This window comes from Rhinichthys klamathensis, unplaced genomic scaffold (assembly GCF_029890125.1).
Source record: "Rhinichthys klamathensis goyatoka isolate OS25496 unplaced genomic scaffold, OSU_Roscu_1.1 h1tg000830l_1, whole genome shotgun sequence".
NCBI classification, from domain to species: domain Eukaryota; kingdom Metazoa; phylum Chordata; class Actinopteri; order Cypriniformes; family Leuciscidae; genus Rhinichthys; species Rhinichthys klamathensis.
Genome location: NW_026607212.1, coordinates 134709 through 161057, shown reverse-complemented (window position 1 = coordinate 161057; position 26349 = coordinate 134709). Strand labels below are relative to the sequence as shown.

Sequence of the window (26349 nt, the reverse complement as noted above, 5' to 3'; positions counted from 1 at the left end):
TCTCTCTCTCTCTCTCTCTCTCTCTCTCTCTCTCTCTCTCTCTCTCTCTCTCTCTCTCTCTCTCTCTTTTTAATGGCAGGCTAACCGATACCATTGACTCGCGCTAACCTAGCACCGGCGAACTATGCAACGATCAATACAAAACTCAAAAATTGTTTTTAGGAGAGCGGAGAGCGGAGAGCGTGATGGCGTACTGACGTAGTGTGTGTGCGCGTTGGGTGCGAAATTCAACATGGCAGCGCGCCGCTGCTAGATAAGACAAACAAACTTTGTATTTTTTATTTTTTTCTCTTTCTTTTCCGCTACAACATCACCCGCGTTAACCCTAACTTAAAACTTGGATTTCAACTCGGAACTGGACCAACTGGAGGATTACATTGACCATCACTTCAACAGACTCTGTAACGTTGCAATGGGCCGATCAAGCAAAGCCAAAAAACCACGCACCTCGGATTCACCCTTATCAACCGATTCACCGCCGTCACCAACATCACCAGCTTCCACGCCGATCAAAACAAACTGCTGTTCCGACGTACTCTTATCAATCAACGAGCGCTTAGCTAACCTGGAGTCTAGACTCTCACTAATCGAAGTACTGCACAAAGAATTTCAAAACCTCCGCCACAGCCTGGAATACAGTCAACAACAAGTCGATTCGCTCACTGAAGAAAACAAATCACTGAAAAGCTCCGTGGACAAACTCACTACAAAACTCTCAACAGTAAACAGTCAACTTACCTCCGTCACCGCTGAGAACAAAGCCATGCAAGAAACCATCCTGGATATACAGTCACGCAGTATGAGAGACAATCTAATCTTCTCCGGCATTCCTGAATCATCCACCGAGGACCCCGAAAAATCTGTTAAGGACTTCCTGATCAACCAGCTCAAACTTTCACCAGAGACTGTAGAGCACATCACTTTCCATCGCGTTCACCGTTTAGGACAGAAACACATCAACTCCACCCGTTCCCGCCCCATCATCGCCAAATTTGAACACTTCAAACAAAAAGTACTGGTACAGCGACAAGGACGACAGCTCAAAGGGACTCATTACGGACTCAACGATCAATATCCACAAGAAATCATCCGCAGACGTAAGCTACTTTTCCCCATCCGTAGGACAATGATCAATCAAGGTAAAAAAGCAATCATCACAGTGGACAAATTATATATTGATGGACAATTATTTAGAGACAAAGACACTACTCCCTGGCTTTACTAATAATTGAAAATAGCAATGTAACATTTCCAATCCGTTTATGCTCAATTTATAGTCAATTCATAATCTTCATATTCTTTCATTAACCCAATTGCACCACACACGCACATTGTATTCTAAATGCACCTAAATAGCCTTGCTCACTGTTTATATGTTCTGTATTTGTTGTTTATAGGTATCCCTGTTTTATTTGTCATTTGTTGTTATAGATTTACACACACACACACACACACACACGCACTCAACCACATTCACATCCACACACACAGACTTATATTCACACAAGGTAACTATGAAATATACATTATAGGTTCATGCAATTGAAATTCATAACTTGGAATATTCGTGGTGTTGGTTCACAAACAAAAAAAAATAAAGTTTTAAATTACCTAAAAAATACACAAGCGGATATATGTCTAATACAGGAAACACACCTCTCTCAATATACACAGAACAGCTTAAAAACTACACATTTTAACCACTGTTTTTCCTCCCACTATAATTCAAAACAAAGAGGAGTATGCATCTTAATAAACAAAAAAATACAGTTTAACCACCATACAACCATTTCAGATCCTGAAGGCCGTTTTATCATTATTAACATTTCAATCAATAATAATCCAATTACAATTGGCAACATTTATGGGCCAAACTCTGATGATTCCTCCTTCTTTGCAAATTTCTTCTCTTCTCTTTCAAACATTTCTAACGGTCCAATAATTATAGGGGGAGACTATAACACTGTAATCAATCCATCACTTGACAGGTCAAAACACACAGGAAAATCTGGGCAATCTTCCAAAACAATAAAACAGTTCATGAGTGATTTTGGTCTTTGCGATGGTTGGAGGCTACAACACCCACTTGCCAGAGAATACACCTTTTATTCTAATGTCCACCAAACCTACTCCCGCATTGATTTCTTTCTAACCAGTAATTCAATCATACCAAATATTTTAGAAACCAAAATACATCCGATCATTATTAGCGACCACTCTGCGGTAACTCTAACATGGAACCTATCTGCAATACAGAAGCACCCCACCAGATGGCGTTTTAATACATCACTCTTGAAAGATCCAGAATTTGACAGCTACTTCAAGAGAGAGTGGACATCCTTCCTTGAAATAAATGACTCTCCAAAGTCATCAGCATCGCTACTCTGGGAAACATGGAAAGTAGTTTTACGGGGGAAAATTATTTCATATTCAGTACATAAAAAAAAAAAGGACAGAGAAAGAGAAACCCAACTGGAAGAAAGAATAAAATAATTAGAAATTTTACATGCAAATAATCAATCAGAAAGCATCTATAAAGAAATTAGAGAGAAAAAAATATTGCTCAATGAAATAATAAACAAAAGAAACCAGTTTCTGATTCACAGGCTCCGTCAAGAAACTTTTCACCATAGCAATAAATCCGGAAAATATTTAGCCAGTCAAATTAAAAGAAATAAAGAAAGAACAGCCATAACCTCCATCAGAAACTCGGCAGGGAAGCTAACCAACTCACCAGTTGAAATAAACAAGATATTTCAAGATTACTATACAAAATTATACTCATCTGATCTTGACCCAAACCAAGAAGACATAACCCAATTCCTCGATAACACCATTCTACCAAAACTCAACATGGAACAAATAAACACACTAGAATCACCAATCACTGAAAAAGAACTTCATTCCGCATTGAAAAGCATGCAAAATAATAAAGCACCAGGTCCGGATGGCTTCCCTGCTGAGTTCTATGAACATTTTTGGTCAACTTTATACCCACTATTTAGCAGAACAATAACAGACATAAAACATAACGCAAAATTCCCTTCCCACATGAATACAGCACTTATATCACTCATCCCTAAACCTAACAAAGACCACACCTTCACATCCAACTATCGTCCTATCTCACTTATGAATGTCGACATAAAAATTATTAGCAAAGCACTAGCCCATAGAATTGAACAAATTATACCGTATATAATCCATCCTGATCAGACCGGCTTCATAAAAGGTAGACATGCATCTAATAATACCCGCAGATTATACAACTTAATGCACTACTCATCAGTACAACAGAAAGATACTCTCATTGCCACATTAGACGCCGAAAAAGCTTTCGATAGGGTCAACTGGAAATTTTTATTCACCACGTTACAAAAATTCGGCTTTGGAGAGTCGTTTATTAACTGGATCAAGATTTTATACACATCACCATCGGCCACAGTAACAACGAACGGACTAACATCACAAAGCTTCACACTGCACAGGGGAACGAGGCAGGGATGTCCACTCTCTCCATCCCTTTTCACCATTTTTATTGAACCTTTAGCAGCAGCTATCCGTCAAAACCCAGCAATCAAAGGTATTGAAACACCACAACAAACACATAACATCTCACTCTATGCAGATGATATCCTACTATATATACAAGAACCCCTAACATCTACTCAAGAAATAATTAAAACAATTCAGTCCTTCTCAAAAATATCCGATTATGCAATAAACTGGAATAAATCTTCCACCCTCCCTTTACATAAAACCAAATGGGATGTGGCTCCCCAGCAATCACCAATACCTATTTGTCAAGATCACATCACTTACTTAGGCATTAAGATTTCCTCCAGACTGTCAGAGTTGGTAACACTCAACTTCACACCATTGCTAAAAAAAATAGGAGACGACTTGCTCAGGTGGCTCAATCTCCCAATCTCCATAATCGGCAGGATAGCAGCAATAAAAATGACGATTTTACCGAAAATTAATTACCTATTCTCAATGATTCCAACCCACCCCACACTCACCTGGTTTAAATCACTAGACTCCATTATAACTCGCTTCTACTGGAAAAATAAAACGCCAAGGATAAAACTCACTACACTTCAAAAAAGTAAGGTTCAAGGAGGACTAGAAGCACCAAATTTCCAATATTACTCAATGGCTAACCAACTGCAATACATATACAAATGGATTCGCCCCACCCAATCTGATATTGTATGGCTAGATATAGAACAATCATTATGCAAAGAATTAAATATAGCTGACATACCATTCCTCACCAAATCAATTAAACAACACACATGTTTTAAGGCAGTAACTATAGCCACCACTCTGACAGCCTGGTGGAAATTTCACCAAATCACTAATTCTACATTAGCTCCATCTAACCTCACCCCACTGTGGAACAACCGTGACTTTATAAGCAATAAAAAAACATTGAATTTTCACACATGGGCGGAAAAGGGTATCACCCACATTAAGCATATTTTCAAATCTAACACATTTAGACCATTTCCGGAACTGGCTCAGGAGTATGGCATCGGGAACAAAGAATTTTTAAAATACCTACAACTCAAATCTTCTGTTCTGACAAAAATAAACATCAGAGACACAAATTTAGAACTTCCACCGGCAATATCAGACTTGGTCAACATTTCCTCTCCAAAGAAACTTCTCTCTAAAATATACAAAATGATCTCAAATCAACTTCAGACCATATACTTACCAACAATAAAATGGGAAAACGATCTATCAATAGCCCCTGATGCCAACTTCTGGACCCAAATCTGTAAAAACATCTATCACATGTCCAAAAATTCGAATCTTCAGTTAATACAATACAAAATACTTCACAGAACGCATTACACGGGCAATAGATTAGCTAAAATGGGATTCACATCAGAAGTTTGCACACATTGCAATCAAAATTCTACAGATACATACATTCATGCATGCAACCTGGCACTGCACTCCAATCAAACACTTTTGGGAAGAGGTCACACAGGCACTATCAACTATAGTTGGCTGCCACATCCCAATGTCGCCTTCCCTTTGCTTGCTGGGGGACCTCACAATAATAACTGATAAAACCATAAACTCTAAAATACTCCTCACAGCTCTAGCCATCGCCAAGAAAACTATCCTCATGAACTGGAAAACCAGAAATAAATTACACATTAACATCTGGAAAAATCTTATAACAGACTTCATGGCAATGGAACTCGCATCTCCCCTTCATAATAACACATCTGAAACTGATCCCTGCCGTCCAACACTTTCTGACCTCTTACAGCTATGAATCCTTTCTCTGTTTTCAACTCTGACTTCTCTCACCTTCTTACTCAACCCACGAATATTCATATTAGTTGTTTAAACTTGTTTCTGTCATCATTGTTATTGCTATCTTTACTGTTACTGTTATGATTACTATTTTCACTTTTTTTTTTTTTTTTTTTTTTTTTTTTATTGTTGTAATTACTGTTGTTGCTGTCTTTTGCTCTCACCGTTGTGATCACCACTGCCATCATCATTGTAATTTATTATTATTATTAATATTATTATTATTATTATCATCATCAATATTGCCATTGTCAATGCTGTTTTAGAATTAGATATCATTGTCATCACTAGTGCAATAACTTCCCCCTTATCTCTTCATGGGTTTTTAATGCACCACAACGTAGAATAAAAAAAATAAATAAAAAAAAAAGGATTAAGGATATATGGAAAAACCTCACAAACACCAAGGCAGGCTAGACAGGCGAGAAGTGGTTTCAACGGGACAGCATCTCTGTCCCAATTTGAGACACTCTCGCACTGTACTCCCTATTTTAATGCACCTTAGACATTGCACATAATACAAAAAAAAAAAAAAAAAATAGGAAAAGATATGGACTGATGAGATGAGGGGGAAGGTTATCTTATATTTTCTTATATTATATTATCTTATTATATCGTATTTTATGCAGGATTGACAATGGCAATTATTACATAGGAGGAAGGATGGAAGTAAAAAATCTACCAACACAATATTGGCAATATGGTGGTAGTGGGAACTGGGATGGTGATGGTAAAGACAATGGTAATACATAATAAACGGTTACTTTGTTTACGCATACACACACATACACATAACCACACTCACACCCGCACACATACACCAGCCTTTCTCAAACTTTTTTCAGTCGGGGCACCTTTCAAACGTGCATAAAATCTCAAGGCACCCCAGTGTAAAATATAAATTAAAAACACTGCATAACCCAAATGTAAATGCAAATGTCCTGTTTATTTAGACAGAACAGTAATGAACAGAGCATAATACGAACTGTAAATAACAATAACAATAATAATAACAACTTTACAGGGCTATCACTTTTGTGAAAAAATCCTGATCGATTTTTGAGACATAAACGTTCATTGAATCGATTGTAAAATCGAATTTCCATGTCTAAAGACGTTTCCATTTTCAGCGCCAAATATAGGCAAATCCACGGACAACTAACAGGTATTAGGACGAGCGTAAAGAGTGCGCTTGAGACGCACAAGTCAGCAATATTTCTGATGATTTATTGGCATGAAGTTTCGTGCACAATGACAAACAGGAGTGCAAGATTCTCGAAAAACAATAAGCAGAGTGGACTGCCATAACATCAATGAAAAACATTACTGCAGGCTTCGACATGGCTGTGTTTACGATTAGAAATGTCAAACAAATTTCGCCTACGTCGGCGATTGTAGGCCGGATCTGCATGAGACTGTCTGAATACCGGCAGAATTCACATTTTTGTTGTAAAAAGAGACACATTATGCAGAAGTGTAGTATAGTTTGTATGTGTGTTTGTCAGAGCCTGCAGTTGCTGTGTGACGCGCGTCGCGGTCGGTGTTGTTGCTATAACGCGGTGCTATCCCAGATAGCACAAGTCTATTTGATGTTATATTTACATCTGGAAGACGTATTTTTAAGAGTGTTTGCTCATCTGCAAGACGTCTATAGGACGTTTCCTGTCAGATGTCAAATAGACGTTTAGAAGATGTCTTTAAGATGTAATGATTTAGAATGCATGTTAAACTGACATCTTCTAAACGTCTATTTGACATCTGACAGGAAACGTCCTATAGACGTCTTGCAGATGAGCAAACACTCTTAAAAATACGTCTTCCAGATGTAAATATAACATCAAATAGACTTGTGCTATCTGGGATGGGTTGCGTCACTTGCGTCAAGTTGTGTGTGTGTCTTGCTTCGGTCTTGTGAGACGGATTTTTATGGTTAATTTTATATATATATATATTTATCTAAAAGAAATTTACAATTTTATTAATACGTTCATATGTTTAAAAAGAAGAAGAATGTATTTATGTAAATTCAAATATATATATATATATTTTTAGCCTACGTAATTTTTTGGCGGCACCCCTGACAAAGTCAGGGGGCACCCCAGTGTGCCGCGGCACCCACTTTGAGAAAGGCTGACATACACACTTAAACACTTAAATCACTCTTGTCACTGCTGGAAGTATGGATTTACAAGATTGCTCACTACTGCACTATGTTGGTTTGTTTGTATGTATGTCTGATTGTTAAAAAAAAAAAAAAAAAAAAAAAAAAAACATCAATCATACACAAGAATAAAGGCATGGCATTATATTTATAATAAGAAAACTATTTATTTCCTTGTAGCGAGAGTGTCAGGCAACGCGTTATACTCGCAGTATCAGCCGCGACTGACTGCATGAGCGTCCAGCAAGCGTCTGTAATCTGCCAGTCTGATCACGGCCATTTGACTGGTTATATTGGGATAACAGTCCCCAAAACATCAAGCATACTAAAGAACATAATTATATCAACAGATGCATAATAAATGAGCTAGAAAGGGAGGAACACAAAACACAAAAACTGTCAAAAATCAATGGTTTCTGAAACTTGCCAAAGACAGACTGCCAGACAACTAGCCAGCCAATGACAGGTCACGTGACATGCCAGTGGCAGCCCTTGCCAGCCAGCTGAAGATTTAACCCCCACTCTAAGGCCCCGTCCACACTACTGCGTTTTCGTTTAAAAACGGAGACCTTTTGCTACGTTTGCACCTCCCGTCCACACTAAAACGGCAAAAACCGAGACCCAAAACGGAGAAGTTTAGAAACGCTGCCGATCCGTTTTTCGTTTTGAATCTCCGGAGGGCGTTTTAGTGTAGACGGGTCAAGACGGAGGACTTTAGAAACGATGACGTAGTAGAGGCTCACGCTCGGCTCTATGATTGGGTGTCATCAGTCATGGCGTATATCTTTGCTAGCAGCTGTTGTACAAGTAAATTCTGCATTTTACAGCGCTATAACTGCCTACATGCGCCGGAGTCAAGCTATTATTCGAGCGATCTGTGACAATTCCCCGTGTGCAGCGGCGGCGTTGAGCGTACATGGAGCGTAGGTTTGGGGTTAACCCAGAGCATGGTGGGATAATTTTATCAATGAAGTTGTGTTTACACCGGCACGCGCATGCCCAGTGTTGGTGAATGGTCACGTGATCCGCGTTTTCAGTCGTTTTAATGTGGACGGAGATCAATTCTAATACGCAGCTAAAACGCTGGTGTGGACGGAGATCGTATTCGTTTTAATTATCCGTTTCTAAACTAAAACGCAGTAGTGTGGATGGGGCCTGAATTATTGTAATCAATCCACCATAAAAAACATGGTTTCTACACCTTTACAATAATAAAAACCATGGTTAATTTAGCAAATGTCCTTAAAAGAACAGCTTTTAAAGAGAAAAAAAAAGAAGAGTTCTCTCATTATTTAGCCTACTCACCCTCATGTTGAAACTGTATGAGTTTCTTATGTAGAACCATAATTAAGATATCTTGAGAAATGCCTTATTTGTTTTTGTTTTTCTCATGCAATGAAACATACAGTTGTTTTATTCCCAACATTCTTGTGTTTGACAAAAGTAAGTTAGACATTTATTTTTGGGTCAGCTAGGCCTGTAAACTCAAGAAGATAAAACATTGTCTGTCCAGGGTTTGAACGTGTGCCTTGAGCAGAGTGTACATGTTCTGCCTCTATTTCACGTGTATTTTATGACAATACTCACCATCTGAAGATCGTGTGGCTGGGTAATATTTACTCCCAAAATGCCTGGATCATGAAGGAAACACACACAGCAATATTAGCTAGGCCTATTTGTTTTTACTTAAGCTACTAACAGAGACATTTGCAAAAGCTTGCAAAATTGACTCACCAGCTCCATTATTTTGACTGATCGATAACGTTAGCGTTAAATCCCGCGATCAACAATTTAAAAGCCTAGTTTGCAGATTCTTCTAGACTCGAGTAACGTTAAAGGAGTGTGGTTCGAGTTCCTCTGTCTAAAGAGAATGTTCTCAGTTCACTCATTGTAAAGCTCCAATACTGAGTTTTTTTTTTATCATAAACTAAGTTAGCTGACAATCTGTATGCTAGCTCAGCACATAATTAGCCTAATACATTGGAATACCGTACTAATATCAATATTGCTCTAATCGCGTTTAGATTCTCAATTTAATACACTATTTTATTAGAATTTGTATAAAATAAAAAGTTATTTACGTTAACGTTACCTTCCGTAGATTGCAATATGTCTGTTGTTCGTTGTCCATATTCCTTGTTTGTTCTTCATTTACATCCCGCAACTCGCTCAAAATAAACATTTAGCAGTCCGATGTAAAATAATCCATGTTTTAAACAATGTAAAAGCCACAAAACCGAAGTAGGTCCCGAGCAGCAGCACACACACACCCACTCACTTCAACGGACGTATATTCAAACTTGACTCGTAAAGGCGCGCATAGTTGGATCATTCTACGGAAATGTCCATTTTCCTGTCCCTAGCCTTTACAGAAATATTACACTTAAAAAAAACACTTTAGAATTACAATTTCTTTACATTTTAAAATAAAACGATATGTTATTTGAACAATTCCACCTTCTTGAGCCATCAAGTGCAATATTTTATTTTTTATTAATTATATAGAATTCCAAGCACCACAGAAGTGCTTGTCCCCACAGTCATGTACAGAGGGAAATGCTTTATTTTGAGGTCATTAACAGGTTTTTACACCATATAAAATACAATAATGTATACATAACTATCTAATATATTATGTAAATTACATAAAAAAAACTAAATGCAGAATAAATATTATAAAATTTATAATGAAAGTAGTGGTCCCCTGGAGTTGTGTCACTGGTGTTACCGTTAAACAAAAATCTCTTATTTTGAAATAAAAATCACACTGATGACATCACTTCCTTCTTCCAATTTCCTGAATGTCTATGAAGAAAGGCCCATAATAAATCCTCTGTCTCTTTTCAGTTAGCAGAAATTTTCTCATTTATCTCCTGATTTCAAATGAAGCTTTTAGTTGAAGTCACTGGTATGACCTACTTTATTGTTAGGTAATTGTAAAAAAAAAGAGAATACAAATGGATTAAACTACTTAATTTAGTGAGTATACCATGATTGACAACATGTGGTTTGATACCTTGCAGCAGCCATTTTGTAAAATGAAATTTTCATGAAAATTGTCACTGGAGTTACTGTCACTGGTGTCACCTTTCTTATGGGTAACACCAGTAACACCAGTGACTCCCATTTATCAGATAAACTTTATTCAAAGCTATTCATTTAGATTGTATGCCAAATGTAACAAGTCTCATCTACTTAGTTATAGTTGAATAATAATGATATTTGGTCTTATGTCATTGGTGATTCATTGTATCACTGGTGTTACTGTCTTTTTTTTCTGTCACATTAAATACAATGCCACTTGTGACATGATAATAATTTTACATCCATTTAATTCTGCTACACTCAAAAGTTAAGATTTAAAGGATTGCATCATTACTTGATTTTAACTGGATTTCAAATATTTCCATTGTTATAGCAAATACAAGGTTGCGCAAACGAACTAACCTCATTCAAGCACACTTTTAACAAACCTGATTAAAATAAATAAAACATAATCTCCTTATTTGTTGCATTATTATTATTTTTTGCTAACTCTGACTACATGTGCTGAAAAATTTTTGAAAGAATATTTCATAAAAACATTTAATATTGCCAAAGAAGTAAGGTAACACCAGTGACAAAAAAATGGTACACACTGTCTTTAAATAAATATAACAAAAATATAAAAAATCATTAAGCTGTCATTTATGCATATTCATAAATTCAAAGGGTAATCTAATAATGTGGTGTAAGTTTAAATGTTAGAAAAAGAAATACATTTTAAGACATCTTGCCATACCAAAAGTGGACGTTTCTGTAGAATGACCCAGTTGTCATTGGCCAGATTCCTGGATGACAGTCAGAATAACCAATCATGCTCAAAACAACTCGGAGAGACAGCCAATAGTGTGAAAACATTGCAATTACAGGACAAAATGAAATGTTTTAAAAGAAAGAATAGGAAAAAAATATACACGTGCTATTTCTTTAGTTGTATTTGTAGGCTGGCTGTTATATTTAATCAATTGTTTAAATGTGTTTTCATTGCAGTGCATGATTAAAAATGAAAGATAAAAAATGAAAGATAAAAAATGAAAGATTAAAAATGAAAGATTAAATTTACAGTAACTTGTATACCATATATACTAACATTTATTTATCACTGTTCTGATAAACAGCAATTTAGAGCAAACAGTATAATTAAACAGAGCAAACACTGCATATCTATTCATACAATTCTGTATGACCTATGTGAAAAACTAATGGATTGGTATCATGGTGGTGACATTAGAGTTACATTCATGTGACCCATAATGACCCTTTGCACTTTCACAAATTCTTGACCTTTCCTTTAGAAACACTCTAATGCCTAATAAATGTCAACATGCTTTGTGGTACTGTTACACAACATGTTGGTTTAGGGTTAATCCCTCTGTCCAACGCAACACTTTGCTAACATTGGCATAATGAAGTTACAACATAATACCCTGGGTTTCACAGGCAAGGCTTAAGCCTGTAGTCCAGACTAAAATGCACGTTTGAGCTGTATTACCTGAAAGCAACTTGTAGGCTACTGACATTTCTTATGTTAGTGCCATTGTTTTGTCTCAAGATGCACACCAGTAATGTTTTTTTTCTAAGGTACATTTTTAAAAGCTATAATTGAATGCCCAAATTTAACTAAGGCCTAATCCTGGCTTTATATCTAAACCCTGTCTGTGAAACCGGGGGTTAGAAATTAAGGGGTTATTTAACAGCATGGATACTCCAAGGCAGTGTTGCCAGACGTACGATAATTATCGTATTTGTACGATAATTTCGACCCCTGTACGATGTATGATCAATAATGAAAAAAATCCCATAATGTACGATAATTTGGTCGTTGTAATCAGGGCTTCTATACTCATTGATCTAGCTGTGGATTCTACGTCTACCGTGAGAAGAACGTGAACGTGGTGTTACGCATGTCTTCCATCTCATCTCACTTTGTCTTCTCGGCCAATCGTGGAGAATGACTCTCTCATGAGCACAAGTTAATGTTCTTTTTGTATATTGTATACAAAGTTGTATATCATTAACATGTTTTGCAAGAAGAAGAAAAAAGTAAAAATAAATAAAGTTAACGTTCCTTGCGCGGCGCTAAGGTCGATATTTTAGCAATAAAGTCATTTTCATGCCGTTTCAAAAAGTTGTTGGTCAATAAATAGCTGTATTCTGTACGTTTGACTCGTGTACGATAATTTTCTTCCAAATATGATCATTTTGAGCTTCTGGTACGATACTTGGACATTTACAATCTGGCAACAATGCTCCAAGGTGTTGACTGCAGTGGTTAGGTCTTTAGCATTGATAAAGGACAAAGATCTTCTCACTGTGACAGTCTGTAATGTATTTTAGCAATGATTGTTTGTATGGATTGTCCCTAAGCTAGAGCTATTGATGCATTCAAGACATGTCATAAAGATCGTATTTACGAATTGAACACACATGAACGCCACCACAATGATGAAAATAGGAAGTTATTTACTGTAAAATTGTGATTTTTTTTTTTTACAGTGCAGTATGAACATCTGTTCTGAACTAGTTCTGGCTGTCAGTGGACGTTTAGATTATGGCCAGATTGGACATCTTTATTCACGTCATTTATGGACTGTTTCTGGATGTCAACGGACGTCCAGATTATAGACAGTATGAACGTCTTTTCTCAACTAGTTCTGGCTGTCAATGGACGTTTAGATTATGGCCAGATTGGACATAATTTCTCATTGTCATTAATCAACTAATTCTGGATGTCAATGGACGTTCAGATTATGGCCTGGACGGACGGACGTGATATCAACCTGTTTTGTATGTCCACAGACGTCGCTTGCTTATGCCTCTATTTCCACCCGATTGCCTCATAGACAGTAAAGATTGCCTACGAGCTTCTCCTCCTGTCTATACGGTAACTTCTCTACTGTGTGACAGAGAGTCCCGTGGTTATGACGCAATCGTTAGCCTATTTTTACAAAAACGGCTTCTACGGGGCCATAACGTAAGATACAAAGTAATGGAGCCTTTTATACATTGTCGTGTTTCTTTAGAAATAAATGTATCAAGGGGGTAATCCATCCGCCGGAAACTGAAGCCTCCCGGGCGCCGCCATTGTAGCAGACCATCACCCACTGTTAGCATTCCAATGACTCCCATTCATTTTGGCGTCACTTTGACAGCGAATAACTTTACATCTGAGGCGTTTAAAGACTCCATTTGTCCATTATTTATTTCTAAAGAAACACGACAATGTATAAAAGCCTCCATTACCTTGTATCTTACGTTATGGCCCCGTAGAAGCAGTTTTTGTAAAAATAGGCTAACGATTGCGTCATAACACGCGACTCTCTGTCGCACATAGAGAAATTACCGTATAGACAGAAGTAGAAGCTTGCGGGCAATCGGGGGGACGTGGAGGCATAAAGTCAGATAAAGTCAAGGGAGAAGCCCATAGAGAGTCATAAAGTGTCTCCTGCTGCGAGTGCGAACTCATGGACAGCTAATACTCACGCTCTCCGTCTCTGCGAGATTCGGAAGGGAATTATTCAGATTTCACTCGGCACATCTACTAGAAGACATACAGGTTGCTCACGTGACATTACGTCATCAAGCTCAGTTTGAGCCTGCGCAGTACGTCTGGCGATCAGCTTTTAACGGGCTTCAATTTTCTCCGTTGAAATCAATGGGGTCGCTGTGTCCATTTCTTTTGGTCTTTATCAGCTTTGTGGCACCTCCATGTTTACGTACCGTAATTCCACAAATAGACGAGCATCAATATCTAGACGGCGGCTAGCTTGACCGAGCGTTTCCAGATGACGGCTCACTTGACTCACATATTGCCCTTATTTCAGATGTCCTCCAGCAGCACATAAACACGGTTTATAAACCAGCAAACATCTTCAGACTGCTTTAGAAGCTCTTCGGCACAATGATAAAGCTCGGGACACAGAGGGTGAAAATGAGAGAATCCAGAAGATTGGATGAAATAACAAAACAAAAACACTTTGAAAAAGCCTGATGTTGGTGCAGATGCTATTCAAAGATTTGTCCATTTTTGTAAACCAAATACTGATCCTGTAGATAGAAGTTTGTATGACTAAACGAAAGAGCAACAGATATGTTGTTCATTTATATTGAATCACAATAATGCTTAATCACACCAATTGCCATCCTATTTGCTGTATTATGTTTTGTATAACATGACTGTGTGTGTTGTATGGAAATTATATGAAATCAGTTTTATCTAATAGGACACACACTGCTGTCCTTACTCTCTGTCCGCTGTAGAGAGCGGCTTTTAAAATCCTTTACATCACTATAGAAGAGGACTTATATATATATATATATATATATATATATACATACAGTGTACATGGACAAAAGCGGTGTAATGGTGGTTTAAGTCTTACTGTGACAGTAATTGGTGTGGATCTAATCTAATGGACCACAAGTGAGGACACCATTGATGGTTTTGTAGAAACTGTTTTCTTCCACCAACTCATGAACCATTTTATTTTCATTACATCCACAATGAGATATTTTATCTTCATGGCATTTAGGGTGAGATGGTTGTGTTAGCGGGTAACAGTTTTTGGACCTAAGGACCAGATGTTTGAAAGAAGACCCGGAGCCAGAATTATAATACATTTAAGAAAAGTTTTACTGAAGATAGTTTGCAGTTTCATCAGAAGTCAGCTTCAAGACTCACACAGGAGTTTGTAGGTCGCTCCGTTACAGTTACAAAGATCACAGCAGTTATACCCTACAACAAGGTCGCAGATTTGGGTTTCTGGGCGCCAGCCAGAACCACAACTCAGTCAATCTCCAATAATGCCAGTGGTTCCTTAACCTGTAAGCAAGAGGACTAACACACACACCGACACACAGCTTCTTCAAGGTTGGATTTGAACTATAAACAGAAGAGTCTTCTCAAAACATCAAGATAATTACGTTCTTTCTCTGAATTCAAGTAAGCTTTTCGTTTTGTGTTATTTAGTATATCTCAGTGCAAGGGATACAATAATATCTTCTTTACAATAAGATCCCCCTTCCCCATATACTGTATAATACGCCGAAGCACCACCTGAGTCTTCTCCTCCCATTAGTACCAGTGATGCTTGATTCCACTTCCCGCGTCCTGAGCAGACATCAACAGCTCAACTGGGTTGTAGAGTAGGTTGCCAGGCTGAGGTCACATATGGGTTGATATGTGAGAGATGAGTGTGGAATATGGGAGACTCCGGGAAAAAGGTTTTGACTGTGTTGACAGGTATCATCAGGTCATCAGACTTCTTGGTGTTGGTGCTCATTGGGCTGTTTGCTAATGAAAAAGGAAGAGTGGCAAATGGAAAAAGATAAGTGTATACAAGTATTAAAACATTGCAAGTGCACCACAATGGAAAATAAGTTTAAATAAAACCATTTATACATACGTTTGAGCATTCCAAAAACTTTATTTTCAAAGCACTCCACTTGACTCTGACAGGAACTGGACCGTTTTACGATAATAATAAAAAAGAAGAAAAATTATTGTAAATACCACCCCATAAAAATAAAATAAAAAAATCAATTAAAATTAGAAAACTAAATTAGAAAATGTGTTTGTAATACAACAATACTGACAATTAGGAAAATATTTAAATTTCAAGGAAAAAAAAAGTTATTTTTGTTTTACCTATTAGTCATAGGTAATACTTGCCTATTTGATCTCTAGTCATTTCTTCCTCCAACAACAGTACAGGAATATCCCAACTGTGAGTACAGCCAGAACAGGGACAGCAACATATAGCCACATGGGACGACCTGGTTCAGTAACGGCTAGATAGATGGATACATATTATAGATGATAATATGTATATACAATCAAAATAGTCTTAAATGATCCTATATTAAGTGATACAAGGCATTCTTCCTGGTTCTGGAAGCACTGGAACTCAAGTTTGTATAATTTTTGGTGTATGTAAATTTATTCTCTTTTCTTTCTGTTTCTTTTACTTTGTGATATGGACCTAAGGGTCTGGAATAAAAAAAAATGTAAGCCTTTATTTCATATAAACTTCATTAAATAGACATTTTTAAGACCCAATGAATAGTCAAAATAGAGTTTTGTGGCATTTTGGATCACAAAAAAGTGCAAATTCTGTCATCATTTACTCTGCCTTATGTCGTTCCAAACCTGTATGACTTTCTTTCTGTGGAACATAAAAGAAGACATTTATTTATTTTTGTCCATACAATGAAAGCCAATAACAGTTGACACACTCAAAAAAATATAATCTTTTGTGTTCCACATAAAAAAAGTCATACAGGTTTGGAACGACATGGAGGTCAGTAAATGACGGCAGAATTTACATTGTTTGAGTGAACTATCCCTTTATTTACTGAATGAATTTTATATGCATTTAAAATGTAGAATCTTTCTCTTCTGAGAATAGCAGCCTATAAATATTGATTATTGCAATGAGGGGTTCAAATTTCTGTCCAATGAATTGCTATATCTGCAATAAAAACATCAAGTGTCTAATATCAACCTCTAATATCAAGTGAGATATGGTGCATGGCTGAATGTTCAAGAGTCTGAATGTGTCTCATCAGCCTTTTGAACAATCATTGGCCTAATATGAATATATTGAAATTCTATACTCACCATTAACAAAAACATTTAGAAAAGTATTATGTATGGTGTTATTGACACCATAGAACTTCAGTTTATAAAGACCAGAGTCTGTGAGTCTGGTGTTCTTGATGGTGAGAGATCCAGTCTGAGGGTCAAACTGCAGTCTGTCCTTGTATGTTTTATTACATATACCGTCATATATATTGGTGTTGCGCAGCTGAACTGTAGCCGAACAAGTCTTATTAGGTCCAAAATTCTCCCACTTTATTAGATCCGTGGGGTGTTTTAAAGTAACACCAGTCTGTAGAGTGACAGGTTCTCCCTCAGTCGCTGATACTGCCTCCACTCCATCCGCCTCGACAGCAAACACACCTGGAAAAAGAAAGACAAGTGTCTCAGTCACTCAATTTACTCACAACTTCTTCTTTTTTGTATCTTAAAGTAATTATTCTTCCCATTCTCCATTGGGAAGTATTCTATAAATATGCCATCTGCAAAGACCAGGGTAACTTATCCTCAACTAATATAAATATGACCCAAAAATCTCACATAGGCTGCAACATCCCTCCACAATACCCTTCCAGTGACAGTGGAAACATTGATGCTTCACACAAACATCTTCATCTTTGAAGAACAATGTTTCCATTAGGACGGCAGTAAACTCAAAGCAGTTGGAATTGTCTCCAAATGCTAAATAATTTTGAAAAACAAAAAACTTGTCAAAAAACAGGACAATATCATGCCATTGTTATATGCTCAAAGACATACATTTTATTACAATCCTGTTACCCCTTGTAGCCAATAAAGGGCAGCAAGTACACTTAAATTATACATCAAATCTTTATAATTATATTTAAATGGATGTATAATGACAAAATTGACCAATGCTTAAACTTTCTTATCAAGTCTGGTACTGGTTGGATTTTCTTGTGTAATACTATCCAGAGGATTACTTTACTAATCTACTAGGTAGGAGTCATGCATACATGAAACTGTCCGATCCATAGGAATCTGTGGATTATTATTGTGACAAAAGTAAGAGAACTATGACAATTGTTCAATGGAAAAATGTGTCGGTCACATGTGGAAAGAAAGCACAAAAGTGTCTAAACCACAGCAGTGGGCGATGCTTTGCACTCTCTCAAGCACAGATAGACCTTTAACACATTCAGGCCTTTTTTTCCTCTTCTTTTTTTACCTTTCAGTTCTGTCGTGCATATGCCCACACAGAATCTGTTCCTGCAAAACTTCTCAGAGAGCTCTGGAGATTTTATTCAAATAAATATTAGGGATAATTTGAACATGCTTTCAAATATCAATAAGAGTGTATTAACGCGATGTAACTTGTTTTAATCAGCACAGAAAATACAACAAATTGTTAGCTGTGTCTACGCATCCGCAGTGAGTGCATCACCAACATAACACCACAAAACCACAGGACTGAGAAAGTAACACCCACTGGACGGTTGCAGTAATGAGAGTCATTGGCTGAACCTGCTCTTCCTCCACTAAACTTTACAGAGACTCAACTAAAGTGATAGTCAGTCTTATACAATGCCCATGTGGACTGTCATCTTGTTTTTAATCTGTGTCCATGGTGAGTTATTTAATATTACATTTATCATTAGTTATTTTGCCTCTGTTAAGAGTTTTATCCTGATGAGTCTGCTAATGATAAATCATTAATATTTACAACTTGTTGCGGTGAAAGAGGAAATACCTGTGAACATGAAGCGTAAACTGATCATTTATCATTTATTAATATGGCACACAGAGGAGCTAAGTGGAAACAAAATGAAACTATATCCTGTTGCTGAACACTTCCTTTGTGGTTCTTTTGAAAATCAATTAAACAATTCATTTTAACTGCTGTTTCTAACCACCAACCTCTTTGAATGTGTTCCAGATGCTCAGACAGATGAAATGATTTCAGTATCAGTGATGGAGGGAGATTCTATCACTCTGAACTCTGATGTTACTGAAATACTTAGATATGATCGTATTATGTGGTTTTTTGGACCTTCAGAGACTCGTATTACTGACATTTATGATCAGGTCATCACTATATATGACCAAAGTACGAGATTCAAAGACAAACTGCAGCTTGACAGTCAAACGGGATCTCTCACCATAAAGAACATCAGAACCACAAACTCTGGACTTTATAAACTAAATGTTCTCAGCCAACGAGGGGTTTCACACAAAACATTCACAGTTACTGTATTTGGTAAGTGAAATATACCTCCTCTGTTTGGTTTTAGTAATCTTTCAGAAGTGAACTATTCTGGAAATGTGATGCAGTTTGTTCACTCAATAGTTAATGTTAAATGTGTTTTTTTCACTTTGGTGGTTCCTTCATCTTCTTTTTGTTTGTTTTCTTTTTGGTATAAAGCACCTGTTTCAACACCTGTCCTTCAGACAATCCCACAAGTTAGCCATGATCCAGGTGAGTCTCATAGCATTAAAGCATGAAGATTATTTATTTTAAGCTCACTGTGTTAAATATATTTTAATTAAAACGAATAACTGCTGTTTTAATACAATGATTAAAGGAAAAGTAAGCAGAGCCAACAATTCGACAAGAAATTAGCAGGTTACTACTAGAGCTCTGAGCAGCCATAACAGCATGGTAATTCAATTGTATTAATAACAAGTAGCATGCAGACGATTCTACAAACATTTGTGAAAGAATGGGTCGCTCTCGGGAGCTCGGTGAACTCAAGCGTGGTACCGTGAAGTGCAATTCTCACTAATAAATATTCCACGGTCAACTCTTAGTGGTATTATAACAAAGTGGAAGCATTTGGGAACAAAAGCAACTCATCCACTAAGTCAACGCATACTGAGGTGCACAGTGCGGAGAAGTGGCCAACTTTCTACACAGTCAATAGCTACAGACCTCCAAACTTTGTGTATCCTTCAGATTAGCTCAATAACAGTGCATAGAGAGCTTCATGGAATGGGTTTCCATGGCCGAGCAGCTGCATCCAAGCCTTACATCACCAAGTGCAATGCAAAGAGTGATGCAGTGGTGTAAAGCAGCCGCCACTGGACTCTAGAGGAGTGGAGACGTGTTCTCTGGACTGATGAATCACTCTTCTCTGTCTGGCAATCTGGTGGACGAGTCTGGGTTTGGCAGTTTGGAGAACGGTACTTGCCTGACTGCATTGTGCCAAGTGTAGTTTGGTGGAGGGGGGATTATGGTGTGGGGTTGTTTTTAAGGGGTTGGGCTTGACCCCTTAGTTGCAGTGAAAGGAACTCTTAATGCTTCAGCATACCAAGACATTTTGGACAATCTTATATTATTAATTCCATATTAAACCCTAATGGTTAAGAATGGGATGTCATTAAAGTTCATGTGCATGTAAAGGCAGACATCCCAAAACTTTTGCCAATATAGTCTATATCAACATGTTCAGTTCACCTAGTTTTGTCGTGGCTATGACGTATTAAGTTGTAGGAATGTGATTATGGGTGCTTCTCAAACAGTAGGCTGTGTCCTACCCTCTATCCCAATGTCCATACTATTCATCCTAAATAGTATGTGAGATTAAAATAAGTGTGGCCCATAGTATGTTGACTACGGTTGCTTTTCAAAGTGTGGATCCGTGCTCACTATAACGGCTAATATTGCCCACAACCCAATGCGCTTTGGAGGAGGATTCAGTTCAGAACTACAAACACGAATAAAAAGTGTTAAAAAAAAACCTGCGAATGACGGTTTAAGCCACTGGCGTGAACCGGAAGGAGTACCAATTTCACTTCAGTACTTTGACATATTTTCTGAGTGGAATGGTATATTGGTGCTGTCCCAAATGGGATCCCACAATCTTCCTCCAAGTCTACTCTTTTGTAACGTAACGTCGCTTTGACATTTGGGTAGAAGTTTGTTGCGGAGCTCGCAGGATTGTAGGCTCAGCAGAAGTGCACATATCAGCCGCAAAGGGGGGCACTCGCGAGCACCCTTCTGAAACCTTAAATGACAAATGGGACACCCTATGGTCTTGTCACATGCACACGGCGGCCATTTTAAGTCCACAAGATGGTAAGTGCACATGAACTGTGTTATTTGGGACAGGGACAGTGAATGAAAAAAATAAGAGGGAGTGGTTTGTTATTTTTCCTGCTGGAAATTGATTGGATCTTGAAATGTGGGTGCTATGAGATGCTTGCTGCACATTGCAGTAATCTAGATCTAGGTAGATATTAGAATATCATATTAATAAAAGCTGGATGACTTGTGTTGCCAAATGACATGCAATTAATATTAGATATATTGTATAATGGAGAGAAAATGCTGTATTACTGTTACTACAAATGAAGCTCGTTAAGCAATGGTTTATGCACTGTAAAAAACTTAACTCATTATTTTGAGTTATCTTTTTGCATGTTTTTTTTTTTAGTTTAACTTACTTATTTCGATAAGTTGAGGACAAGAAAAACTTAAAATTTCTTGTTGTCTGGACAATCTAGTTATCTCTACACAAAAAAATAAGTTGAAATAACTAAATTGCTAAAATATTTTTTACAGTGTGCCACTTGACAAAATAGTGTTGTCTCTGAGGTTCAAACATGGTACTTGTGGTAAATCAAGAAAACAAGATTCAAACAATAAGACTAACCGTATAGAGCTATATAACAATGATTCATTTTTCACACCTGTCTAATAAAACACATATTAAAGCGTCTTTGGTGTCTGTTTCCATGGTTTCTTTAAAGTAAAACTGGAAATCGAGGGTAACGTGGACATGATGTCATTGACAAGATACCTAATGAAATGGGTTTAAATCCTGAGAAATTCGCTATTTGAACCAATGTAGGGAACATTTGGGATAATGTAAGAACATAAGTCAACAAAATATATAATATTGTTTTTAATGTTTTTTGGATATTTTAATCTAAAAATCTTACATGTGCCTTTAATCTTACATATTGTGCCTTTAATGTTATCCACATCATAATTCATCTGAAACAACAATGTGAACTTTTATAAATATTAATTTGTCCATTAAGCATTTAAAATATGAGGAGAGTTTGCCACAAAAGACCCATACTGGCAGGTCAACGTCCTACATCTTTTGGGGCAATACTTTTTTTTTTTAAATTAGGTAAATTGGGATGCAGCACTAGAAAGCCTTAATTTTAATGCAAATATAGCTATTTTAACAATAATGTAAGCCATTGGGAGACAACAGATGGCTGTCATTCACTGTATTGCATTAAGTGTATTGCATTGCCAGTTGATATAAATAAAGCCAGCAAGCAAGGGATTTAATCCAGCAGGTTTTGTTTTAAACACAAACCACATTAACAATTCTTTCATGGTTAATTTCAAGTCAGACATGACTTGACACACAATGCTATCGGATGTCTTGCGACTGCAGCAGGTTCAACATTTGTGAACATTTTGAGCCCATGAAACCCATTTAGTTCTGCATTTTTCATGGAATTGTTTATGAATAAGAACAAATAAGTGAGATCAAATAAAAAGTTGTACATGAATTACTGTACAGATTTAATATAGAACCCAATAGTATTTTAACTTGTTTCGTACTGAACAATCTTCCCTTCTCTTTTCCAGCTCCTCTGCCCATTCCTGTCATCACCAGTGATTCTTCACAGTGTTCATCATCATCATCATCATCATCATCATCATCAAGATCATCAGTGTCCAGATGTTCACTGGTGTGTTCAGTGTTGAATGTGAGTGATGTGACTCTCTCCTGGTACAAAGGAGTTAGTGTATTGTCCAGCATCAGTGTGTGTGATCTCAGCATCAGTCTCTCTCTGGAGGTGGAATATCAGGATAAAAACACATACAGCTGTGTGCTCAACAATCCTGTCAGAAACCAGACCACACATCTGGACATCACTCAACTCTGTCAACCATGTGAAGGTAAGTGAGGTGTTGCCATATTTATGATAAACAAGTCATTGGCATTATTGCCTTTACTTTAGCGTCTAAGTGCAATAGTCTACGCTTATTACAAAGCACAACTATGTGCACAATGTTTTCTTATTTTTATTTAGACTCTGTCCAGTGTTGTGGTTTCACTGAAGCTGTGATCCGATTGGTCGTCTCTGCTCTGGTGGGCGTGGCTATTGTTGCTGTGCTGATTTATGACATCAAATCTAATCAAATTAATCAGGAGAGGAGAGCACATGAACATCACCATCAGTCCCTCACTGATACAATATAGTACAACAGTTTCATTCATTACCCTCAAATACAATTTACCCTGAAATAATGGGTTATGGTATGTCCTCCTAGTTTAGAACAGCAATAAAGACACAAATACCACATCATTTGGGAAGATATATTAACTAAACAATATCACACAAGCAACAGTGCACACATCCACAGTATCAGATCATCACTTTTTACTTCAGTAACATCAGTGGAATTACAGAATCTCCCTCCATCACTGAAACTACAGTGCATGCGTAATTATTATGCAAGTCGATATTCTGATCATATATTTTAAAAAGTTTTATAGACCGACAGGTTGAGAGTGACTCTTAAAGGACCAGCACATCCTCTTGTACCTCTGCTTGAAGACTTTATCTTCCTGAATCAGTAAGTCCATCTCCTACCCGGACCAGTTTCAGGATCCTTTACCTTAGCAAAATTTCAAACCTAATTCTTCACCTTAATCTTTTGCAGTTAATATATTTGTGCGTGTTTGTGTATGTGTGACCCAATAAGCATGACAATGATCATGCTTTATTTTTGACATTTCTATATTCCTTCCTTCTCATGGACATTTGACATTTTTTGTGTTTTCAGTGCGAGTTAAATCCCTTTTATGGCCCATTACCTATAAACCTGCTGCACATCTGAATAAAAAGGCATTTTTCACTTTAATCCCTAATTAGCAATTATATATCACTTAAATATACCATTTATATATATATACAATTAAGAGTAGTTAAGACTGATGTGGTTTGGAATTGGTAAAATGTGCTTGAAAAAAATATGATCAGAATATAGACTTGCATAATAATTGTGCACGGACTGTATTCCCATTCCTGTCACAGCACATTCATGACAAGTTAATAAACTAGTGCTAGACCTGCCTATTGCAAATAACTCAAACTATACTAAACTTTATGATTATTTCTGTCTCTTTATCTTCACTTTCTACTGCAGTCCCTCTCGTTCACCACCAGAGGTCAGCACTGACACTCTTTTTCTTTTGTACAGCTTGCCTGTTTTCTAGATAGTTTCTTTGCCTAATGGCAATGCCTACTATTTGGACCATTCTACACAGGGTAATTTGTTAATCCCCAATAAAAGTCTTTGTATGAAGATCATTCTGCCTCATCTGTGTCCCCAGTGCACAACCACACAACGAAATGTAAATAGCAAACATAAGTTAACAACACAAAGGAAACAAGCCACAACACAAAAAAATGCACACACAAATATCCTCCTAAGACATAAGGAAAATATACTTTTCACCTCTGTAGCAGACATTATTTTTTAGAGAATTCCTCTGACAGGTCTGTAATTGTATAATAATTATAGCATATGCTGTGTTTTTGTTAGAAAAACTACTTTCTAAACCTGCCAGACTTTATAACTGTGTCCACAACAGTTATCAGTGAAACAAACACCTGATTCACCTCCATATTTGTCAAATATGTTGATCACACATAAGCACAATCTTTTAAGCTTTGTTGTCGCCTACTAAAACCACACCTTTAAAGTAGAGCTTTTTTTGTTGTTGTTTTTTCGATTCGCGTGCCACAAATTCCAAACCACGCCCTTGACTGATTATATTACTGTAACTTGAGAGAAGATGCTTGACAATGCCCATTATTTCTGTATTGTATTGCCTGTGTAAGCAGATTTACATGCTGGTGATGACATGGAAAAAGGGTTGATTGTCCTTTTTTTTTTTTTTTTGCATTTTGCATTTTGTACCGGTTGTAAGATTACAAGTAAAGTAATGTAATATTATTTGTAGGCTTTTAAATGTTGTATTGATCCACAACTACAGTGCACTGTAGGCTGTACAAAAAGTATCTTTAAAATTCATATGTAAAAAAAAACGCTGTGGTTCCCAGAACAGGACAGCAATAAACATTAATTTAACAATATTAGATATAACATAAAACGCTAATGTATAACTGTTAAAAAAATAACCAACACAATCTCATGAGAGTGCGTATATAGGCTACCACGAGTTTGATTTCTCGTGCCATTTAGCCTATACGCCAAAACTGCGTATCATATCGCAAAAAAACGTTAAGGCGCGGGAAGATGTTTTAGAGATGTTGGGGGTGCTGGTTTTTTTTTTTTGGGGGGGGGGGGTCAAAAGCGTATCGGTGAGAACACTCATTTAAACAGCATACACACAAACAAACATACAGCATACAAACATAAACAGGAACTGTCACAATGCCTTGAATCATGGAAAACCTTCTGAAAAAAAAGATTTTATTTTGAGTGTGTCATCCTTTGCCGCGGCGCCAGATAATTTTTAACGCAGGTGCTGAGGGGGTGCTAGATCATTGACAGGGGGAGCTGCGCAATTTATATATATATATATATATATATATATATATATATATATATACACACACACACATACACACTATTATTTAAATGAGCAATATTTATGATGAGATGTGCTCCAGTTCACGTGCAATGCAATCGCGCCTGCGCCTCCATATCATGATCATATTGTCTGCTAAATTTGCTTCCTATTTATTATATCCAAGCAATAGGTTGATGAAAAATGTATTAAAATGAAGATACAATTTATACAAAACGAAATTCACTTTAAAGAAAGGCTTTCTACAAAACAAAACTTAATTTAGTGGTCAAAATCATGTCTGACCCATCATATCTTCCGATATATTGCGCATCTTACTCATGCCGTTCAATTTTCATAATCAACATAGATGTAAAAAAAAAAAAACATTATAATATTTTAACAAATATGAAACTAAATGCGCTTATTTATTGGCTACAACACATATAGGCTAGTGGGCCTACAGACTCTCTAAATATTGAAATTAACATTAACAATGCTGTAGAAGTGCAGTTTATTAATAGTAAATGTTAACTAATCTAATTAAGTGTTACCGACTTTTTATACACGGATTCAGAGGTCTCGTGAGTTCAGTGTTGGACAGGTCAGTTATTTTAACTATTCATTAGAAATACAGCAACAGCCGGCAGTCTTTTACTCCAAAATGCTGGCCGAGGTGT

The 26349-nt window shown here is 36.9% G+C and overlaps 1 protein-coding gene across 1 annotated transcript; it reads left to right on the top strand.

Moving 5' to 3' along the window:
- Positions 1-763: 763 nt before the first annotated feature.
- Positions 764-23329, top strand: LOC130078197 (uncharacterized). The gene is made up of 5 exons (XM_056243720.1): positions 764-1139; positions 19036-19356; positions 19522-19575; positions 22711-23025; positions 23160-23329. The coding sequence occupies exons 1-5, from the start codon at positions 764-766 to the stop codon at positions 23327-23329; spliced, it is 1236 nt and encodes a 411-aa protein (XP_056099695.1).
- The last annotated feature ends 3020 nt before the right edge of the window (positions 23330-26349 follow it).

What these genes read in the sequence shown, in the direction of transcription:
- LOC130078197 (XM_056243720.1), top strand. Translation starts at nt 764, where the DNA reads ATGCAAGAAACCATCCTGGATATACAGTCACGCAGTATGAGAGACAAT. An exon ending in ATTCACAGTTACTGTATTTG is followed by an intron (nt 19,357 to 19,521) that starts GTAAGTGAAATA and finishes TTTGGTATAAAG; the next exon opens with CACCTGTTTCAACACCTGTC. An exon ending in ACTCTGTCAACCATGTGAAG is followed by an intron (nt 23,026 to 23,159) that starts GTAAGTGAGGTG and finishes ATTTTTATTTAG; the next exon opens with ACTCTGTCCAGTGTTGTGGT.